General features: G+C 43.4%; 1 protein-coding gene across 1 annotated transcript; it reads left to right on the forward strand.

Annotated features, from left to right (window-relative positions):
• The first annotated feature begins 510 nt into the window (after nucleotides 1–510).
• Nucleotides 511–19,823, forward strand: ISX (intestine specific homeobox). Its single transcript, XM_040345659.1, has 4 exons — nucleotides 511–730; nucleotides 8,293–8,444; nucleotides 17,749–17,865; nucleotides 18,781–19,823. Exons 1-4 carry the CDS (start codon nucleotides 571–573, stop codon nucleotides 19,018–19,020), a joined length of 669 nt encoding a protein of 222 aa, XP_040201593.1. The 5' UTR covers nucleotides 511–570; the 3' UTR covers nucleotides 19,021–19,823.
• The last annotated feature ends 244 nt before the right edge of the window (nucleotides 19,824–20,067 follow it).

Genomic DNA, 20,067 nt, shown 5'->3' on the forward strand with positions numbered 1-20,067 from the left:
ATAGGAACGCCCATTCCCCGGAAACTTTAGTACACGATTACACAGTGAGTACGGCGCCAAAAAATATATATAAAGGCATACTGTAGCTCACGCTACTATGCTGAATGAGATGCTAGAAAAAAAAAAATTTAGGGAGAACCCCCGCTTTATGTGAGTTATTCCTAAGAATTACAGGCCTACAGTATAAAACCCCAAATTTCCTTGCAAAATAATGGTACTGCTTTCAGCACCTAAAATGTGACACAATCAGCAGTAGAAAGTACAAATACAACTTGCACCTGCTAAACAGACATCTTAGAGGTCTATTTATCAATGTTTTAATCCAAGATTCACACAACTTTCACCCAAGATTCACCAATTTTCACATATAAGATTCAGTTAGAAATTTGGTGAATTTTTGGTGAAAACCATGTGAATCTTGGATACAGACGTTAATTTATAGAAGTTATAAAACGCTGGAGATGTAATTATTAAGTCTATTTTCACACCAAAAATTCCTGAACGCATTGTCCCATTTTAGGGCGCATTTTAAGTGCGCTACCCCAACAGGATTCAAATGCAGATAACGAGATGGGTCTGAAGAAAGAAAATTGCCCAAGGTCATGGTCAAGATGCATGCAAACTGATGTAAAGCCTCTGAAGTCAGACTTGGATAAATCAGGCAGTGATTCTGTATCAGACTCACATGAGGAAGGGGAGATCAGTGATGCCGAAGGAAACAGCCCCCCCTGTAAGTATTCCTAAGCTTTCTCTAATGTTGCACTATAACATTTTTCACTACCAATTTGTTCAGGCATCATTCAGAGTCACCATCTTCTTCCTGGAAACGCTGGTTCCTATGCAGTTCTGGGCTATGTTCACAAATATCTGATGCAGATTAGCCCCTGCTGCAGTCTCTTGACTCGCTACAGAGTTACAATGTTGCTGTCTAAATGGGGGAGAGGAGACTGGGAAAATGCCTTCCTCTATCCGCAGCAGACTTTTTGCTATAAAAACACATATACTTTATAATAATATATAATTGGTTTCATTACATATGATAAAAATAATTACAATAAATACAACAATATTAATTAAATAAATATAGCATTTTTCAATTTTAGCATTTTCATAATTAACTTATCATAATAAATGCTATAAATATAATAATAATTATTATAATATCATTTTGCAATGTTTTCTAAAATCACTTGCAAGGTGCAATACTTTTTAAATTTCCTAACACATATTTAATAAATTCCATTTTCCTGATACGTCACCTGTAACAGCTTCTTACTCCACTTCACCGGCAAACACGGTTTTAATTAGAAACGGCTTAAACCGCAACATTGAGCTTCAGTTGTGGCGTTTTCTGCTTGTGTTACACATTCCGTCAATACGTTTGAAAAGAAAATTCAATTTTTTTTTTTTTTGCAAGCCGGGTAAATATTACATCGACGCTTATGCAAGAAGTGGCTTTATTAAAATGTCATATTCAGAGTTTACGTTTACGATTTCCTGCTTGGAAAAATAATGTCTTCAAATTTTCTTTCAATTATTAGCTTCAGTGCACGAATTCCCACTGAGATTTTGCGTGATATGTCTCACGTTCATGCAATGCAACCTGTGTCGATGCAACTTTACAGTAGAGGATAGGACTCTGGGTCGTTTAAACAATATTCTATACAATATAATGTCATTTGTAAAGCTTGGAGTCAGAGATGGCAAAGGAAGAATTTTGCTGATGTCAAGAGAGACTTCAGCTTTTAGAAGAAATGTAGAGAGATTTATTAAAAATACACTCTCATATAATTTCAGTAAGTGCTCTGGTGGTTTTCAACCTTTTTAAGTGGTGACACATAAAATTTAAGGTAGATGTAAACCTTAACTGAATGACATTTAGTTTTCTAAAGCACTGTGTATCATTAAGTCCTCATAAACAAGAACATTAGGAGGAGCAGGCAGGGTCTGACATTAAATCCTAGCATTTTCCTGCGACCAGAGAGCTGCCTGCAGGTGGTGTATACAGCCAACTATAAAGATGATTGGCCGTACATGCTCGAAAAACAGATACTTACTGGCATGTAGGCGGGTGTAGGTTTATCTCCAACCTATAGATGTCACTGTGCCATTACCACAGGTGGAGAGGAGTCTGATAAGGGATGTTTCCCCTTATGGATTCCATCAGTGTCTCAAAGATAGCTGTCTGATTGGACGCTGCAATCTCTGGAGATCTCAGACGACCACCTTGATGAAGGACCTTATAAATAGGATCTCCTGCTTCATTTGGGCATACCCGTAGTGAGTGGTAGGTCAGGGTCAGATAACCGCTGGCTATGGAAAGAGATTAGAGCAGGGAAGGGTTCCTGGCGAGTAGGGTCAGGATAGGGACAACGCCTGCAGCAAGGGAACTACCTAGTAAACAAAATTGGAATGTGGGCTCTCCATGACAGCATTTCATTGCCATCCTTATGCACTGCCACCCCTCCAGCGGAAGCTATCCTAATACAGGCCAAAGCCTGGTTACATTTACAGTGCATTGACTTATATCAGTGCTTTCAAGAATCATCAACACTCTTTACTGCAAACCTGTAAATAATAATACAAGACAATTCAAAACGATCAAACACAGTGTGTGATCGCCCCCTGACTGGGTACCTTGGGCCTAGGGATTGCCTACAGAAGTTTCGCATTTGGGGAATATGTCATACGCACATGCACAGGTAAACTTTGATGAAAAAAAAACATTGATAAATATAGGAGTACAAGCTTGTACAACCACATGTACATGCTACCTGAGATTTCCTGGCCATTGGAAAATAGCAGGATTCTTATGCCTGATTCGAACAGTTAATGGGCAGGCTGAATGTACCAAGTTGATCATTCAATCAACTTAGATACAACCAGCCTGATGGATTCTCTTACGATTATCGCTAGTGGCTGCTATGCTATAGCCGCTGGTGATATGTACTGTCTTCTCCTGGAGGGGATATCGAACGCCCCCCCCCCCCCTTCCTGGAGGACAAAATTGCTCGGCAGGAGGGAATTCCCTGTCAGCACTGTCTGTGTTGGTGGAACAATTGTGCACCGTGTAGGGCAGTGGTTCTCAACCTTTCTAGTGCCGTGGTCCCTTGATAAAATTTCCCAAGTTGTGGGGACCCCTAACAGTAAAATTATCTTGCCTTGGGTTGTCAGCACTCAAGGCAAGCCAAGCAATTTGTGCCCCTAACCCATGGACATTTAGCGTTCCCTGAGTCCCTTCCACTCGTACACTATTAGAACCCCTTATGGTACATTTTAGGATGTACCACTCCCTCTTTGTTCTCCTTTATTTCCCTTTTATCTCTCTCTATCCTAACTTTTTTTTTTTCCCATCGCTATCTTTAGCTGTCTTTCTTGTTCTTTCACTTATTCTTTCTCTCCCTTTTTCTTTTTTTCTCCCCCTCTTTTCCTCTCCCTTCCATGTATTCTCAATTTTTATTCCTTCTCTTACTCCTTGGTGGGGGGAATGGGATGAGTGGCAGTGCTCAGGGGAGTTGGAATGAGTGGCAATGCTGGGGGGAGATGGGATGAGTGACAATGCTGGCGGAGAATTCTGATCAGCCAACTTAGGTGCTCTTGATCAAGGTCATCTGCTGATCTGAGAACTGTAGTGGGGACTTTTAATGGCAACTCTAATCACAGGCAGTGTTACTCACTGTGTCTCCAGCTCTGTGGTGTCTCGCAGCAGTGACACCTATGCCGAAATCAGGAGATAGGGTCTCCTCCAGCCCCTCCCACTTCACATTCCTCACCAGTCAGCTGACCTCTAGTCTCTGCCCCCCCACCCTTTCTGTGAACTGAATGGGTGGCTGTGAAGAGGCTGAGTGGGTGGCTGTGGGCTCCAGGAACAGCACAGCTTGTTGACCACAGGCTCCAGGAACAGCCCTGCTGGACAGCCACAAAGGCTGGGAGGTGCAGACTTCAGGAACAGCACAGGATTTGGTGACCCTTGACAAATCGTCATTCGACCCCCGAGGGGGTCCCGACCCAAGGTTGAGAACCACTGGTGTAGGGCCTGCCTTAGTTGTCACTGCAAGAGGTGTCCCAATTGGAAGAATTTCCCCTCTTCCTTTTCTGTTGACAGCTCAAAAATTTAGATTCTTTATCTCCTTGAGTCCCAGAGGCAAGTTGTGAGTCCCGAGTCCTTGACTTCAGACCCATATCAATAAAGGACCAAGAACCTATTGTCTCAAAACTGCAACAGGAAATAGAAAATAGGCCAGAGGGAAGAAAGGCAGATCTAGACATAGAGAGAGAAGGTTACGGAATGATACGAAAACGGGGCAAGAAAAATCCTTGATCGCTTTTGTCCATGTTATGCTTCAACATTTTAATCTAAGTGACCAGAAGTGCCCTGGGTCTTTTACAAATCGAACAATGTCCCTAATACAATAAGAAGTCTGTTGTCTGATGTAAAGCTCACAGTCATCCACTCCCTTAAATCACCTCATTATAACATATAATGATCTGCTTAGCTCAACAGCCACTCTAAGAGCCCTTGTATCCTGCCACTGATCCTCACTATCCTTAAGGATCTTAATTTCCATTATTGTACTTGTCAAGACATTTATAATTCTATGTGAATAATATTAAAATCTTCCCATTATATGTGTATCTCTGGGACATGATGTAATGAAACTGCAGTGTATATCCCAATTCAGCGCAATTCCATTTTTTTCTATTTAAGAGTCTTCTTGTTTGCCAGGCTATTCTTAACAGTGCTCCTGAAAAAAAGTCTGTTATACACAGAGGTCAATAGCTCAAGCTGAAATCTACACACAAATGAATGAGTCAGGCCTCGTACACACGACCGAGTTTCTCGGCAAAAACCAGCAAGAAACTTGCTGGGAGATATTTTTTTGCAGAGGAAACCGGTCGTGTGTACATTTTCATCGAGGAAACTGTTGATAAACTCGACAAGCCAAAAAGAGAGCAAGTTCTCTATTTCCTCAACGGGAATGGAGAAACTTGCCTTGTCGAGTTTCTCGACAGCCTGACAAGGTACTCGACGAGGAAAACGATGTGTTTCGCACATCGAGTTCCTCGGTCGTGTGTACGAGGCTTCAGAGCAGCGACTCCCCCCCCCCCTTCCAAACCTCTGCTCTATTCAGATTACTTTATTCTCTTTTAGAGGTGTGGCAGCTGCTACTAATTGTCAGTTCTGGAAGTGGTGCCTGGTCTCTTTGCTGTGCTTTGTGGTTTTACCGACAGGCTGCTACATCCATACTGTGTCCTATATGGATGGGTGTTTGGTGGGTGAAAGCACAACATGCTGTGAGGTATTAGGTGTTCGACACACCCAGAACATTGTCAGATGCTTAAAGCGGGAGTTCACCCATTTAAAAAAAAAAAAAAAAATCTCCCCTTAGCTTCCTGCTCGTTCGGTCTAGGGGAATCGGCTATTTATATTAAAATATGTGCAGTACTTACCCGTTTTCGAGCTGCATCTTCTTCCGTCGCTTCCGGGTATGGGTCTTCGGGAGCGGGCGTTCCTTCTTGATTGACAGTCTTCCGAGAGGCTTCCGACGGTCGCATCCATCGCGTCACTCGTAGCCGAAAGAAGCCGAACGTCGGTGCGGCTCTATACTGCGCCTGCGCACCGACGTTCGGCTTCTTTCGGAAAATCGTGACGCGATGGATGCGACCGTCGGAAGCCTCTCGGAAACCTGTCAATCAAGAAGGAACGCCCATTCCCGAAGCCCATACCCGGAAGCGACGGAGAGGATGCGTCTCGTAAACGGGTAAGTACTGCACATATTTTAAAATAAATAGCCGATTCCCCTAGTAATAACGAGCAGGAATCTAAGGGGGAAAAGTGCCCTCTAAGGGTGAACCCCCGCTTTAAGAGATGATCCAAAGCACAGTTGTAGGATAGATAAATGTTACAGTTTTAGTATGTAGCAACAGAGTTGCTCTAAAGCGACCTTGTCAAGTTTTAAAAAGAATGAGAATAAAGTTTCATGCAAGAGAAGAGCATATATACTACCTTCCCTCTTTCCAGCGCTGTTGTCTTAGTAAGGATTCGCTCACATGAGCAGTCAGAGGGCAAAAAGATCAGGCTGTTGCCACACGAGTGTTGCTAGGTGGGAAAAAGACCAGGGTTTTCAGTCCAAAGATAAATTTGATAACCCCTCCCACATTTTAAATTGAAAAAATCTTCCCACCCTTGCTGGCTCAGACCGCGCACAAGCGTTCTGAGCCAGCAATCTGCTCCAACCACAGGCTTTTCTATGAGAAGGCCGTGATTGGATCCCTCGATGCCCCCTTCTGACATCAGATGGGGGTGCAAAGATCAGCGTTGAGGCATTGGCAATGCCCATCAATGCAGCATCACCAGTGCTCATCAATGCAGCTTTACCAGTGCCAATCAGTGCAGCCTCATCAGTGACCATCAATGCAGCCTGATTAGTGCCCATCAATGCAGTGTCACCAGTACCCATCACTGCAACCTGATCAGTGCCCATCAATGCAGCCTCACCAGTGCCCATCATTGCAGCCTCACCAGTGCTTATCAGTGCAGCCTCACCAGTGCCCATCAATGCAGCCTGATCAGTGCCCATCAGTACAGCCTGATTAGTGCCCATCAATGCAGCCTCACCAGTGCCCATCAATGCAGCCTTACCCGTGCAGCCTCATTAGTGTCCATCAATGCAGCCTGATCAGTGCCCATCAATGCAGCATCACCGGTGCCCATCAGTGCAGCCTGATCAGTGCTGAACAATGCAGCCTCAACAGTGCCCATCAGTGCAGCCTCACCAGTGCCCATCATTGCAGCCTCACCAATGCACATCAATGCAGCCTCACCAGTGCCTATCAGCTCAGCCCCACCAGTGCCCATCAATGCAGCCTCATCAGTGCCCATCGGTGCAGCCTTACCAGTGCACAGGCATCAGTGCAGCCTTACCTGTGTCCATGTGTCCATCAATGCAGCATGATCAGTGCCCATCAGCTCAGCCTCACCAGAGCCCATCAATGCAGCGTCATCAGTGACCATCAGCTCAGCCTCAAAAGGGCACATCAATGTAGCCTCACCACCAGTGCCCATCAATGCAGCCTGATCAGTGCCCATCCCATCACCAGCTCAGCCTTACCTGTGCCCATGCAGCCTGATCAGTTCCCATCCCATCACCAGCTCAGCTCATCTCAGCCTAAGTTACCTGTGCCCAAGCAGCCTGATCTTCAATGCCCATCCCATCACAAGCTCAGCCTAAGTTACCTGTTGTGCCCATGCAGCCTGATCAGACAGCAGTGCCATCAGGAGAGGAGAACAAGCGATTTACACAAAACAGGAATCGTTACCCGCTGTTGTGTCAAAACAGCAATATCTTTGTGTACCGGAGTGTAGACACTTTCCACTGTTGTGTCAAAATGGCAAGTCATCGATGATTTACAGTAACTGGAAGTGACGTGAATGAAGATTTAGATGAATTGGCTATTCTGACAGAACCCCGGGGTAAACGATAGATGGAGATCCCCGCTCTCTCCGGTGGTGCTCAACTACCCCCTTCTCTTCAGACTAACAGCCCACCCAGCGTGTACCCCTCCATGATCGGCTCGAAGGCGGCCAATACCCCCAAGTTCCGGGCCAATCCCAGGCCTTGGGACAGCTAATATTTGTGTCACTGTTACCGAGACCCAGGACTTTTTGGAGGCCCACTGGGGGCTATAGCCCCGTTCCACACCCCCTCTCTATGCCACTGCTGTTGAGCCACAGCTTTACAGCTCCTTTGCCCACCCACCTGATCAAGGGCATTCAGACACTCAGGGATGTACACATGCACCAGCAAGAATTTAATGATTGATGCTTTCAGTCCATCAACAAACGCAACCCATTCAATTGAAAAGGGCTGCGACACAACCGCCCTGGAACTTGTGGCATGGTGGTGTGATATTTTGACATTTTAAAGGTAAAAACAAGTTGTAACAAGGCAACATATCACCTCCTCACTGCCTGTCAAATGCCCTCTGAAAAGCAATTCATCGTAAGTCAAAATTGTGTGTATGCAAGACAAGTTTCAGCCAACATTCCGTCGGACAAAAATTTTTGTTGTCAGAATGTCCGATCGTGTGTACGCGGCATAAGGAGCAAGTAAATGCATGCATTAAAATAAAAACTTACAATTTATGGTATATCAACACAATGACAAACAATATAAAATCAAAATAAAAAATGTGACTGAACACATTATATGAGTAAAAATAAAAAAAATTGTCATCATAGGATGGATCAACATCAATGTACATATGAATTATGTGCATCTTTTCTTGCAGATAGCTGTAAGAACAAAAAACGGGTCAGAACCACTTTCAGCATGGAGCAAGTGCAAGAACTGGAGAGGATTTTCCAAGTGACACATTATCCCGATGTCCAGATGAGGGACAAGCTGGCTGCAAAGATTAAACTTCCCGAAACCAGAGTGCAGGTACGGTCAAGGGATACAAATACGTTCTTTTTCTTTTTGCAAGCAGTAGATATACTTTGAACGGTGGAGTTAATATACAGACAGATAATGTACAAGGCTGTATTTACACCTTTGCGGAGGTTTTTTTATAAGTTCACTGTGAATGTGCATTTAATAAATCTAAATGCACTTGCGCTGCGATGCACTGAAGGGCAGGTGTGTTTCTTGCACTGTAAATTTGCATTAGGATGCTATTCAGAATGAACACCAATGCACCAGAAAGTACATATACCGCACAAGCTCTCCATTTTGCTTTTACAATATAGGCAGTTATTGCATTCTTATTATTCTTATAATCCAATAGCAATCTTCTGTTTTTCACCAACATGTGAAGCCTCGTACACACGACCTGAGGAACTCGACGGGCGAAACACATCGTTTTGCTTGTCGAGTTCCTTGTTAGGCTGTCGAGGAACTCGACAAGGCAAGTTTCTCCATTCCCGTCGAGGAAAAGAAGACATGCTCTCTTTTTGGCTCGACGGGATCCTCGTCAGTTTCCTCGTCGAAAAATGTACACACGACCGGTTTCCTCGGCCCAAAAAAAAAAGGCCTCAGGCCTCGTACACACGACCGAGTTTCTCGTCAAAAACCAGCAAGAAACTTGCTGGGAGAAATTTTTTTGCCGAGGAAATCGGTCGTGTGTACATTTTCGACGAGGAAACTGTCGAGAAACTCGACGAGCCAAAAAGAGAGCAAGTTCTCTATTTCCTTGATGGGAATGGAGAAAATTGGCTTGTCGAGTTCCTCGACAGCCTAACGATGTGTTTCGCCCGTCGAGTTTCTCAGTCGTGTGTACGAGGCCTCGGCAAAAACCAGCAAGAAATTTGCTGGGATTTTTTTTTTGCCGAGGAAACCGGTCGTGTGTACATTTTTCGACGAGGAAACTGTCGAGGATCCCGTCGAGCCAAAAAGAGAGCATGTCTTCTTTTTCCTCGACGGAAATGGAGAAACTTGCCTTGTCGAGTTCCACGACAGCCTAACAAGGAACTCGACAAGGAAAATTATGTGTTTCGCCCGTCGAGTTCCTCGGTCGTGTGTACAAGGCTTCAGACTCTTATGCCGCGTACACACGATCGCAAATTCCGACAAGAAAAGTCAGATGTGCTTTTGGTCAGAAATTCTGACCGTGTTTATGCTCCATCGGACTTTTGATGTCGGAATTTCCACCAACAAGACTTTTGTTGTCGGAATTTCCGCCAGCAAAAGATTGAGAGCAGGGTCTCTATTTTTCCGACGGAAAAAGTTCCTATCGGAAAATCCGCTCATCTGTATGCAATTTCGACGCGCAAAAAAACACGCATGCTCAGAATCAAGCAGAAGAGCCGAACTGCCTATTGAACTTCATCGTCGTACGTCTTGTACGTCACCACGTTCTTGACGGTCGGAATTTCCGACAAGATTTGCGTGACGTGTGTATGCAACACAAGTTTGAGCCAACATTCCGTCAAAAAAAAATCCATGTTTTTCTTGTCGGAATTTCCAATCGTGTGTACGTGGCATTATAGTAATTTTAGACTCTCACCGGAAAAATTTGACCCAGCAGTAATAAACCGGAAGATTTGACCCACCAGTAAGGATTAAATAAAGCTCATATGTTCCAAAGTAAATGTATATGGTGTGTTCTCCTTAATATGTCCACATTACACCATGCAATCAATATCTCCTATAGTAATGTGCTCACATATATGTGCCAATATCCATTGTGCATCACCCAATGCAAATCACTTCCCAGATCCATATGCTAAAATACCCTTACTAAACTAGTACATTCCAGTTTTCATTTACCCAGTGCCGATCCTAACCCCCATGGAGCCCTAAGCAAAATGACATGTCACATTAAAGTTGAGAAGCGGGGGGAGGGCTGCCGAAAATAACATGTCACATTAAAGTTGATAAGTGGGGGGGGGGGCGTGTTCTGCTGTCGTAAATGACATCTTACATTAAAGTGAGAAACGGGGGGGTGCTGACTTCTTACCTCTTCTCCCATGCAGCCATCGATTTGAGAAGCAGGATGAGGGGCCAAAAATGACTTCTCACCAGGCGGGGCCTCTAGTAATTTGGGGGGCCCTCCGTAGCTTTGCAGGGCCCTAAGCGGCTTGCATAGTGAGCCTATAGGGCGGATCGGCCCTGCATTTACCCATCGATTATTCTATTTCTTCCCCCTCTCCATCCAGATGTGCCCTTAATTGCTTCAATCCTTATGAGGTATCAATCAAAAACAAAATACAGTATATAATATAGTGTAATCTTGTTTCACAAATGGGCAAATATATAAAATAAATATGCTCACATATGCTAAAATATGCTCAAACGTGTTAAATTAAATCACCACGTGTACTCGCGTCCGCATGCATCAATCCACATGCCAATATACATTATCAGAGTCTATGCCCACATGTCATCAGACTTGCTCTCATTAATGTTAAACTTCTTTGCTTAATATCCCCAGAAAAGATGTTCTCCTCATGAGAATGCAGAATAACCATGTAAAAAAACATAAACACTAATCATAGTGCTACTACACACAGCAAAACCCTTTTATTCCGTGCTACCACGTACAGCAAAAACACTTTATGCTGTGCTACCACATACAGCAAGAATGAAGAAGAAAAAAAAAAAAGATGGAATACATATATGGGAGCTAAAGTATATGTATTTCTGTCCATACAATCCTGAGATTTATAAAGCTCTGCCACATAGCATAGGACAGGAATCTTTTCTCCACTGCAGTTAAGCATTCACCCAGGCTGTGAGTGGAATGTGATAAAAATAACAATAAATATTCAGCGCAGATAGGAGGTGAAAACAAAAATTATAATTGCCAGCGACTAATCCAAAAAAGCCTTGAAAGTAATAAACAACAAAATCAGTGCAGCGCAACATGAACAACAATAAGTAAAAGTCCAAAAGAAAGTAGAGTCCCAACTTGAGAGATGATCCTCCTCTGTGTACACACTGCCTGATGACAGACAAGACAGTGATAAGGGTGAATGAAGCTTGTCCACCACAGACAATCCTAGCCTCTCACCTTAAACATTCGACCTGAAAAGGTCATTCAGCATGTATTGACCACCATGGGGCATCGACTTCCAAGCAATCCAGCAAGGATATGGATCGATTACCCCACAGGGTATATATGTGAACATAAAAAGAGATCTAGGGCTCACCATTTCATATGTTTATTGCGACAAAGGATAAATAAAATCACTCACAAGTATAGAACTTATAGCCAAGTGCGGGCGTAATGGCATTTAGAACGCTTTAAACCAAAGAGATGGCCGCGGGGTGACGTTATATGTGACTCCCCCCCGTAAGCGTTACGTCCTGTGGGCAGGACTTCATCAGAGGGTTTAGAGTGACGCAGACCACCCGCTCTATTAGAGTAAATGCCATAGCAACCTGATGCCAATTAAGCCGGTCTCTCTAGATGGAACGGCACAGTCGCACATTATATCCTGACTCACATCAAAGTTATGAGAGAACCAGTAAATATGTTACAAAAATGTTACAAACTCAAAGGTTTAAAAAAGATTCTATCCAGTTTGTTTAACCCTACTAGTGACTCAAAAATATGTATAAAATGGGAACATATATCGATATATAAACAATAAAAAAAATCCCACATATGACAATACATACTAATCTCCATTTGCATTAAAGGGACACTCCACCAATTAAGGCAAAACAAGAGAATAAATATTCAGAATATGAAACCTAAACACTAATGACGTCACAACACGGACAACCCTGTACAAGAATACAACATAATAATAATTGACAGTAATCACAGAAATATAAAAAATATAAAAAAAAAATTGAAAATAATAAAAATTAATTTAAAACAGCTGTCTATCAGAAATAAAACAATTAAGATCAAAATCCACGTTTAACCTTAGTTTCATATATCCAGAATCACTGGAATAAAACTGCCAGCTCTCCTATGTGTGGGGACTTTTTCTAGTCCCCAAAATTTTAGGCCTTTGGGATTACGGTGTTGACATTCTAAAATGTCTGGATACACTGAAATTGTGCACGTGTTTATGCGTGTTTCTGTGCACATATGCATAAATTATGCCAGTACACTTCTCTCTGAATACAGGTTTGGAGCATTTTGTTTATGCATACCCCCAACTTTTTGAGATGGGGGTATGAGGGATACCTATCAGCAAAAGTATGCAGGCATAGGACCCACCCCCTGTCACACCCCTTAAAGGAGAATTGTACAAAAAAACAAGATTAGTTAAACCCACAAGTGCTTTTTGTCATGAATATGCAACAAGTCTGTCTGCTTACCTGATCTCCATGTGTTCATTAGAGGCTGACCCTGCTCTGGTTCCCCTTTTTATCACTTCCTCTTCCTGTATGGCTCCACCCTAGTCCATCCCAGGAAGCCTATATTAACCGTTGCTCTACAGGTCTGCAGTGCTGTTCAACAGTGTTCCTATGCTTAGTTCCTGTCTGCAGTATAGTTGCTAGTTCCTGTTTGCAGAGTGCTTCGTTCATCTTCCGTGTACCGTTTTGGCTTGTTCCCGACTTCCTTGTCTGCCTGTGCCCCTGACTATTTGCATGTCCCACGGTTATCCTTGTCTGCCTGTTGCCCTGACCTCGGCTTGCCCATCACCACTGTTTGTCCTGCTGACTGCTTTCCCTTTCTCCCTGCGGAGTGTGACTTGAGGAATCTCGGGGATGCGACCTGGACCCAGTTGCGGCCAAGACCATCCTTACCATCAAAGGCTCTGGTGAATACAAAACTGGGTCTTAGACTCCGCGCCCTGGGTGATCTTAGGTTCACGCTTCGTCTCTGCTAGCAGTAGTCGGCCATAGGATTCACCACCCTGTGGTGCATCCCTGACCCCAACGGGGTGCACTTGTCACCTGGCTACGGGTGACCTGACACTTTTTTACCACTACTATATCTTTATATTGTCTTTTGAAATTTACAAATGCAGCATTTTAGAAATAAGATGAAAGATTTAGTGCTGGAAAACACCATTTGATAGATAAAAAGTGCATTTTATATACAATTATATAGATCAGACCAAAATGAGGGACAAATGAGGAGGAATGAGGGACAAGAGGGACATTGCTCCGGATCAGGACGGTCCCTCGAAATCAAGGACAGTTGGGAGCTATGGTTTATGCCTTTAAACAGTGCTCTGTAATATACATCTAAATGCCACCATGTGCATCGACACCTTGGCTAAAACAAAAAAGAAATATACTTCTAATAGCATTTTCAGCCCATGTGGATGAAGCCCTTGGCTAGAGATTGAAGACTTGCTGCAAAAGAAAATAAGAGACATGAGGCCAGGAACTATAGACTTGCTAGGGACCCAAGGGCCACATGACAAGTATCAAAGTGTGACATGTGTCCTTCAGGAAACAGGCCCTAAATAGGCCCTTCAGAATCTGACTTCATGATCTTTCCTATCCCACTCCTGACAATATTATATAACAGAACAATATCCTCTGTACGCTTCCCTGTCATTTATTGCTTTATCAAAATGGCATGGCACCAGAACTCTCCAATGAAATATTTCACTGAAGTCCAGACATAAAGGCTATAAATTAATTTCAACATCCACCAAATCTAATAAAAATCTGTATAAATGATACGAGGCAATATTAATCATTCATTACATTGATTGATTTGAAATTTCAGGGCCAATTCCTGTGTAAATCTCTCAATTATGTTCCATGTCTTGTGGTCTTTTCAGTTCAGCTGAACTCGCACACTTTCATTCTCGCATGTCAGTCCCGATTTCGGGGGCGATTTCAGAGCCATCTGCACAAATGTCAATGGAAATCGCACCTTGAAATAACCAAAAGTAGTACAGTGAGTCAGTGCGGAGCCTCAAAAGCAGCGTCACACCGATTCGAACGCTGTCATTTTGGCGAATCGCATTAATGTGAACCAGGGCTCAGGGAATTTATTATTGCCATGATGAATCGCATGAATGGTGTGAGGATTTTGAAGCTGTTGTTAGGCCTCGTACACACAACCAAAGAACTCGTCGTAAATGAAACATCGTTTTCCTTGACGAGTTCCTTGTCAGGCTTGTTGAGAATCTTGACAAGCTTTTTTTGTGTATACACTGTCAAGACAAAATCTCGTTGTTCTCAAACGTGGTGACGTACAACACGTACGACGGCACAATAAAGGGGAAGTTTGATTCCGTTGGCGCCACCCTTGGGGCTGCTTTTGCTAATCTCATGTTACCGCGTGTTAAGTAAAAGTTTGGTGAGAGACGATTTGCGCTTTTCAGTCTGTTACAGCGTGACGAATGTGCTATCTCCATTACGAAAGTTACTTTTACCGAAGGTGCGCTCCCGTCTCATACTTTATTCTGAGCATGTGCGGGTTTCTAAGCATACGCACGAACGTGTTCCTCGTCGTAAACCAGCCCGACGAGAAACACGACAAGGAAACTGAGACTCCCAGACGAGGAAAACATGTTCTCTTTTTTGCACGTCGAATCCACAACCGTTTTCCTCTGCAAAAAAGCTCTGCCACCAAGTTTCTTGATGGATTCTGTCGAGGAAAACGGTCGTGTGTACGAGGCCTAAGACTGAATTCAGGAAGACAATTAAAGCAGCCACAGCTTAAATAGAAAAGCATGTGCCCTGCCAGCATGTTGCTGAGAGAGAACATTGCTCTGTTGTGGGAGCAGTGGTTTCTCTGTAGAGATCTGATACCACCCTAAAGTGGCTGTAGACCACTGACATGAAAAATAAAGAAAGTATATTCTTCTATAAATAAGAAATAAACATTGCGCCAATCAACACATATGTGTATAAAAAAAGATTATAAATAAATTGTGCGAAGGGGTGCTATACTCAAGTAAATAGTACAATCTTAAGTGCTGGTTCACACAGGGGCAACCCGACGTACAGTGTGACTATTTAAGGCAATCTGCACATCGTGTGCAGCTTGCAAAATTACTTCTGTATAGAAGTCAATGCAAGTCGCCCTGACGTCATCCCAAAGTAGTACAGGAACCTTTTTCTAAGTCGGAGCGACTTGAGTCGCTCCTATTAGAACGGTTCCATTGTACAGAACAGAGCACGACTTGTCAGGGGGCTAAGTCACCTGACAAGTCGCCCTTGTGTGAACCGACACTTGGTGATACTAATCTGCGATGTTCAATAAATATTTTGTAACATACAGAATCAAAAAAACACATTAAGCAAAGTGCATAAAAACATAAAGTGCATCAAATGGTCAAAGTACCTCAAATAAAATTCAAGCAATGGGGATTATTTACTAAAAGCAAATCCACTTTGCGCTGAAAGTGCACTTGGAAGTGCAGTCGCTGTAAATCTGGGGGGTAGATCTAAATTGAGGGGAAGCTCTGCTGATCTTATCTTCCAATCATGTGCAAGCTAAAATGCTGTTTTTTATTTTTCCTTGGATGTCCCTCTCAGATCTACAGCGACTGCACTTCCAAGTGTACTTTCAGTGCACTTTGCACTTATAGTGCAAAGTGGATTTGCCTTTCGTAAATAACCCCCAGTGTGTCCTTATAAATGATTCCCACTCCAGCACTGGAAATGCCCGCCTATTACAAAAATGAGGATTTCCGCCGCTCCGCTCAAACCCTGGAGCTGGCGTGCATTCTACGTACCGGAAGCCTTTGATGCACTTTATGTTTTTATGCACGTTGATTATTGTGCTTATTGATTTTGTATGTTACAAAATATTTTTGGATTGTCAGTTTGATATCACTTAGGATTGTACTATTTACTTGAGTACAGCGCCCCCTCTCCCCTCAATCAAGTTATAAATCCTTCTATAGCGTGTACTTGCCTCAATCCAAGGCACTGAGTATGATTTCTGTCTACAGTCATCAGGGATGGACTGGCCATTGGGACTACAGGGAGTTTCCGGGTGGGCCGATGGCTCAGTGGGCCGTCTTCAGTGACAGCAGACCGCCGCCCCTCCGTCTCTCCCTTCCCGCAGCGCTCACCTCCTCTCCCTCCCCGCAGCGCTCACCTGGGGGGAACAGAGAAGCAGGGGGAGGACCAGAGGAGCATGGGGAAGGGGACAGACAGCTGACTCAACAGCTATGGCCTGGGAGTGTCTCACTTCTGCCTAATCTTGTCCCATAAGGGGGGGCACCGAACTGATTATTTTCCCCGGGTGAAATAATGTCTAGCTTCCCCACTGGTACTGCCTATAAAAGTAACAGTATCAGCCGTTCTACTCTAATTAAGTAGAATGGCTAGTGGCTAGTGAAGAGGGAGAGGGGGCTTGGGTGGCGGCGCGGGAGTTGTCCGGCCGCCATGGGAGAGACCTGTCAAAGTGGGCCAGTCTGGATGAAGTCCAGGGCCAAATTTTTGACCCAGTCCAGCCCTGACAGTCATCTTCCTCTGCTATCTGCATGAGTCGTTTGTGACAGGCTGTGCGGACAGTATCATGATTCACATTTTGCTGTCACACTGCATAAAAAGAATCTGACCTCTTAGTTCTCCGCCGCAGTAAAGAACTTCATTGTGGTCCACCCTAGCTTGTTGACTGGACAATAAAGGAACAACAGCACAATAATAAGGTCCCTATTCTCCTTACTTTGATCTCTCCTCCTGTCAGCCAGCTCCCAGCATTACATTAACAGCATTGAACACTGCAGAAGAGTGTAATTTACTCCCCATTGCTTTACCTCCAGCCTACAGTATTGCATGGAATTGTCTGGAAGAAGGGGATTATAGGGGAAACACTGCAGAGCCGGCATGCCTAAATGAATCAAAATTATGATTTAAATAGTATAGTGATATCTATGTTATAGCAATATTAGTGCCTCGCTTTTCTAGTCAACACTGTTCGGCCCCGTACACACGTCCGAGGAACTCGACTGGCAAAACACATCGTTTTGCTTGTTGAGTTCCTTGTGAAGCCGCCGAGGATCTCGGCGAGCCAAGTTTCCTCATTGACTAACGAGGAAATAGAGAACATGTTCTCTATTTGGCCTGACGAGATCCTCGTCGGCTTCCTCGATTTTCTGGCTGAATTCTGCCGAGAAACTCGGTCGTGTGTACGGGGCCTTACATTGTTATGTAGTTAAATAGGCTGTGTGTAGTATTTTTCTGGCCTTCTTCAACCACATGACTACCCTTCAGGAGCACAAACATAATGTACCATCTTGGTTGCTATTGTAAAAGCCTCTAAAAGACACTCCTCCTTTAAAAAAAATAAAACTTTCTGATATACAGTAATATTTTTTACTCAAGTTGACTAATTGTGTTCTGTTCTATTATCTTTAAATTCAAGATTTGGTTTCAAAATCGCAGAGCGAAATGGAGAAAATATGAAAAACTAGGTAATTTTGGAGGCCTCCAGCACCTAACCACAGCAGACATGGTTCCTGCACCAACCACAGACATCATGGTAAGCAGTTATGTGGCACAACACACAGATGGATAGTTTGGGAACTGTAATGATTGGGTAGTAATTAAGCCAAGACAATAAACTGCATGTTTTCTGGTACAGTATAGGGAAACCAGCAATGAATCATATAAAGTATAACTAAAGAAAATTTTCATTCGGAGAGGAAGGTTCTTATTGCTGCCGGTGCCCCCGCTAGGCTGAGCATATACGGTTTGAATCTCGGCCAGTTCAGCAGGGACCAGTCCAGATTCGAACCGTTAATGGGCAGGCTGAATGTACCAAGTTGATCAAAATGATCAACTTGGGTACAACCAGCCTACCAGATTCTCTTGCGATTTTTGGTAGTGGTTGCTATAGCCGCTAGCGATAATCACTGTCTTCTCCCAGCAGAGATAGCTGCCCCCCGACAGGAGAAGAAAATGGCCCAGCGGTAGGGATTCCCCCATCAACACAGACAATTTGGAATCAAGCAAATTTCTTTCCTGTCACCACCGAAAGAAATTCACTCTGTGTATGGCCGGCCTCAGGGAGATTTATCCTTTCTATTTGTCCTGTTTACTTCTATCGCCTAAAATGAAAGCCCCAATCCCAAATTTTGGGTTGCCACCAGAAAAGAAATGGAGGGGAAATCTTTTAATGGGGACACTAGTTCTGGTGACCCCAGAAATGTCCTCATTTTGGAGGTGTTTCTTCTCGCTTCCTGTTTTGGCTATAGGACAAGAAGTGAAGGGAAATTTACCAAATGGGGACATTGATGGTTATAACCCTCCCTTACAAAATGAAAAAAAAAAGTTTTAATGAAAAGCTTTTAGGCCAAAAAAGTTAGTATATATTTTGAAAAATGGATTAAAAATTGTATTTTCCTTCAAAAATATGATACATTCATTTCATCAAATGATTCCTTTTAACCCACAGGACTACAGCCTGCAGAGGACACCAGGTTTTGAGTTGCGGCCAACATACTACCTACCTTTTCACAGGTATCCAACCTCGATTATGATCCCTGGTTTGATGACCTTGACTTCACACCAGGCCTTTACCAGTCAAGATAAAACCTTATCCTTGCTACACTCTATCTCCCCAGAGACTCGACTAGAACATCAGCTTAGCCGCTCCGATATAAATCAGGAACGTTACTACTATCATAAAAGTTGATTGTCCACCAGGTTGTCGTATCAGCATCTCATCCACATTCCTGTTGCAGGAGAAAGCTACAATCCTAGATTGAGCAGATGGGACCGGCACTTTGCTTGGTGGATGAATATATCTGTAACTAACAGCAAGCCATAAATTGCTCCCCTCTAGAGGACAACAAGCCCGGCTCCGCCACAGAAAGCCATTCATCTGTTGTTTGAAAATTTCTGAGAAGCAAACAGTGCCGTAACCAAGAACATACACAATTAAATTACCTTATAATTTATTTATAGGCAAGCGGGCAATTTGTAGATGAAAATGCAAAGAGTGAGCAGATGTTTCTGAAGTCCGTTTAACTCTGAGACTTGGGACCACTTTGGAAGAGTAGTCGAGCGCTTGGCTCTAAGGATTGATGTGGATGGGAGATGGAAAATGAGACGGGGGGCCATGCAGTAGAAAGTCCATTGGTTGGATGGCTTAACAAAAAGCTTTCTAGAGAGAAATTTTCAAGATGAACGTGAGGCAAAACCTTCGTTATCCCATCTGCTGGTGGGCCACAAATTGTAAGGCTGTACGCACAATGCTTGAATATCATCTTTTTCTTCTTTATTGAGTTTCCGTTTTAATCCTCGGTTAGAGAACAATGACAATGACCAAGAATTTATCTGAGTCTCAAACAATTAAAATTCAACTAGTAGAAACTGAAATACACCAACTGCTAAATGTAGCCTTCCCCACTACTGTGTGTGTTACCAAATTGTGTTTTTATTTTATTTTACTTCTACCAAAAGGCTTTATGGAAAATGCAGCACTTTGATACTTAACAAGATTTGCTGCAACACTTGGTGTTAAGAAAAGAGTCTGAACTCCCAATCTGATATTTCAGCTTTTAAACTGGTTCATCAAGCTGCAACAGCTTGTAAGGCTTGTGAGGCCCCCGTTTATGATAACCAGCAGGAGATATACAACAGGATTTCCAATAAAAGCCCCCATTGAAAGCAGACAGTCTGCATTCAGGTCTGATCATCGGCAGGTAATCACTGAATGAGCGATTACATGTGAATAGCC

Source organism: Rana temporaria, chromosome 3, assembly GCF_905171775.1.
Source record: "Rana temporaria chromosome 3, aRanTem1.1, whole genome shotgun sequence".
In the NCBI taxonomy this organism is placed as follows: Eukaryota; Metazoa; Chordata; class Amphibia; order Anura; family Ranidae; genus Rana; species Rana temporaria.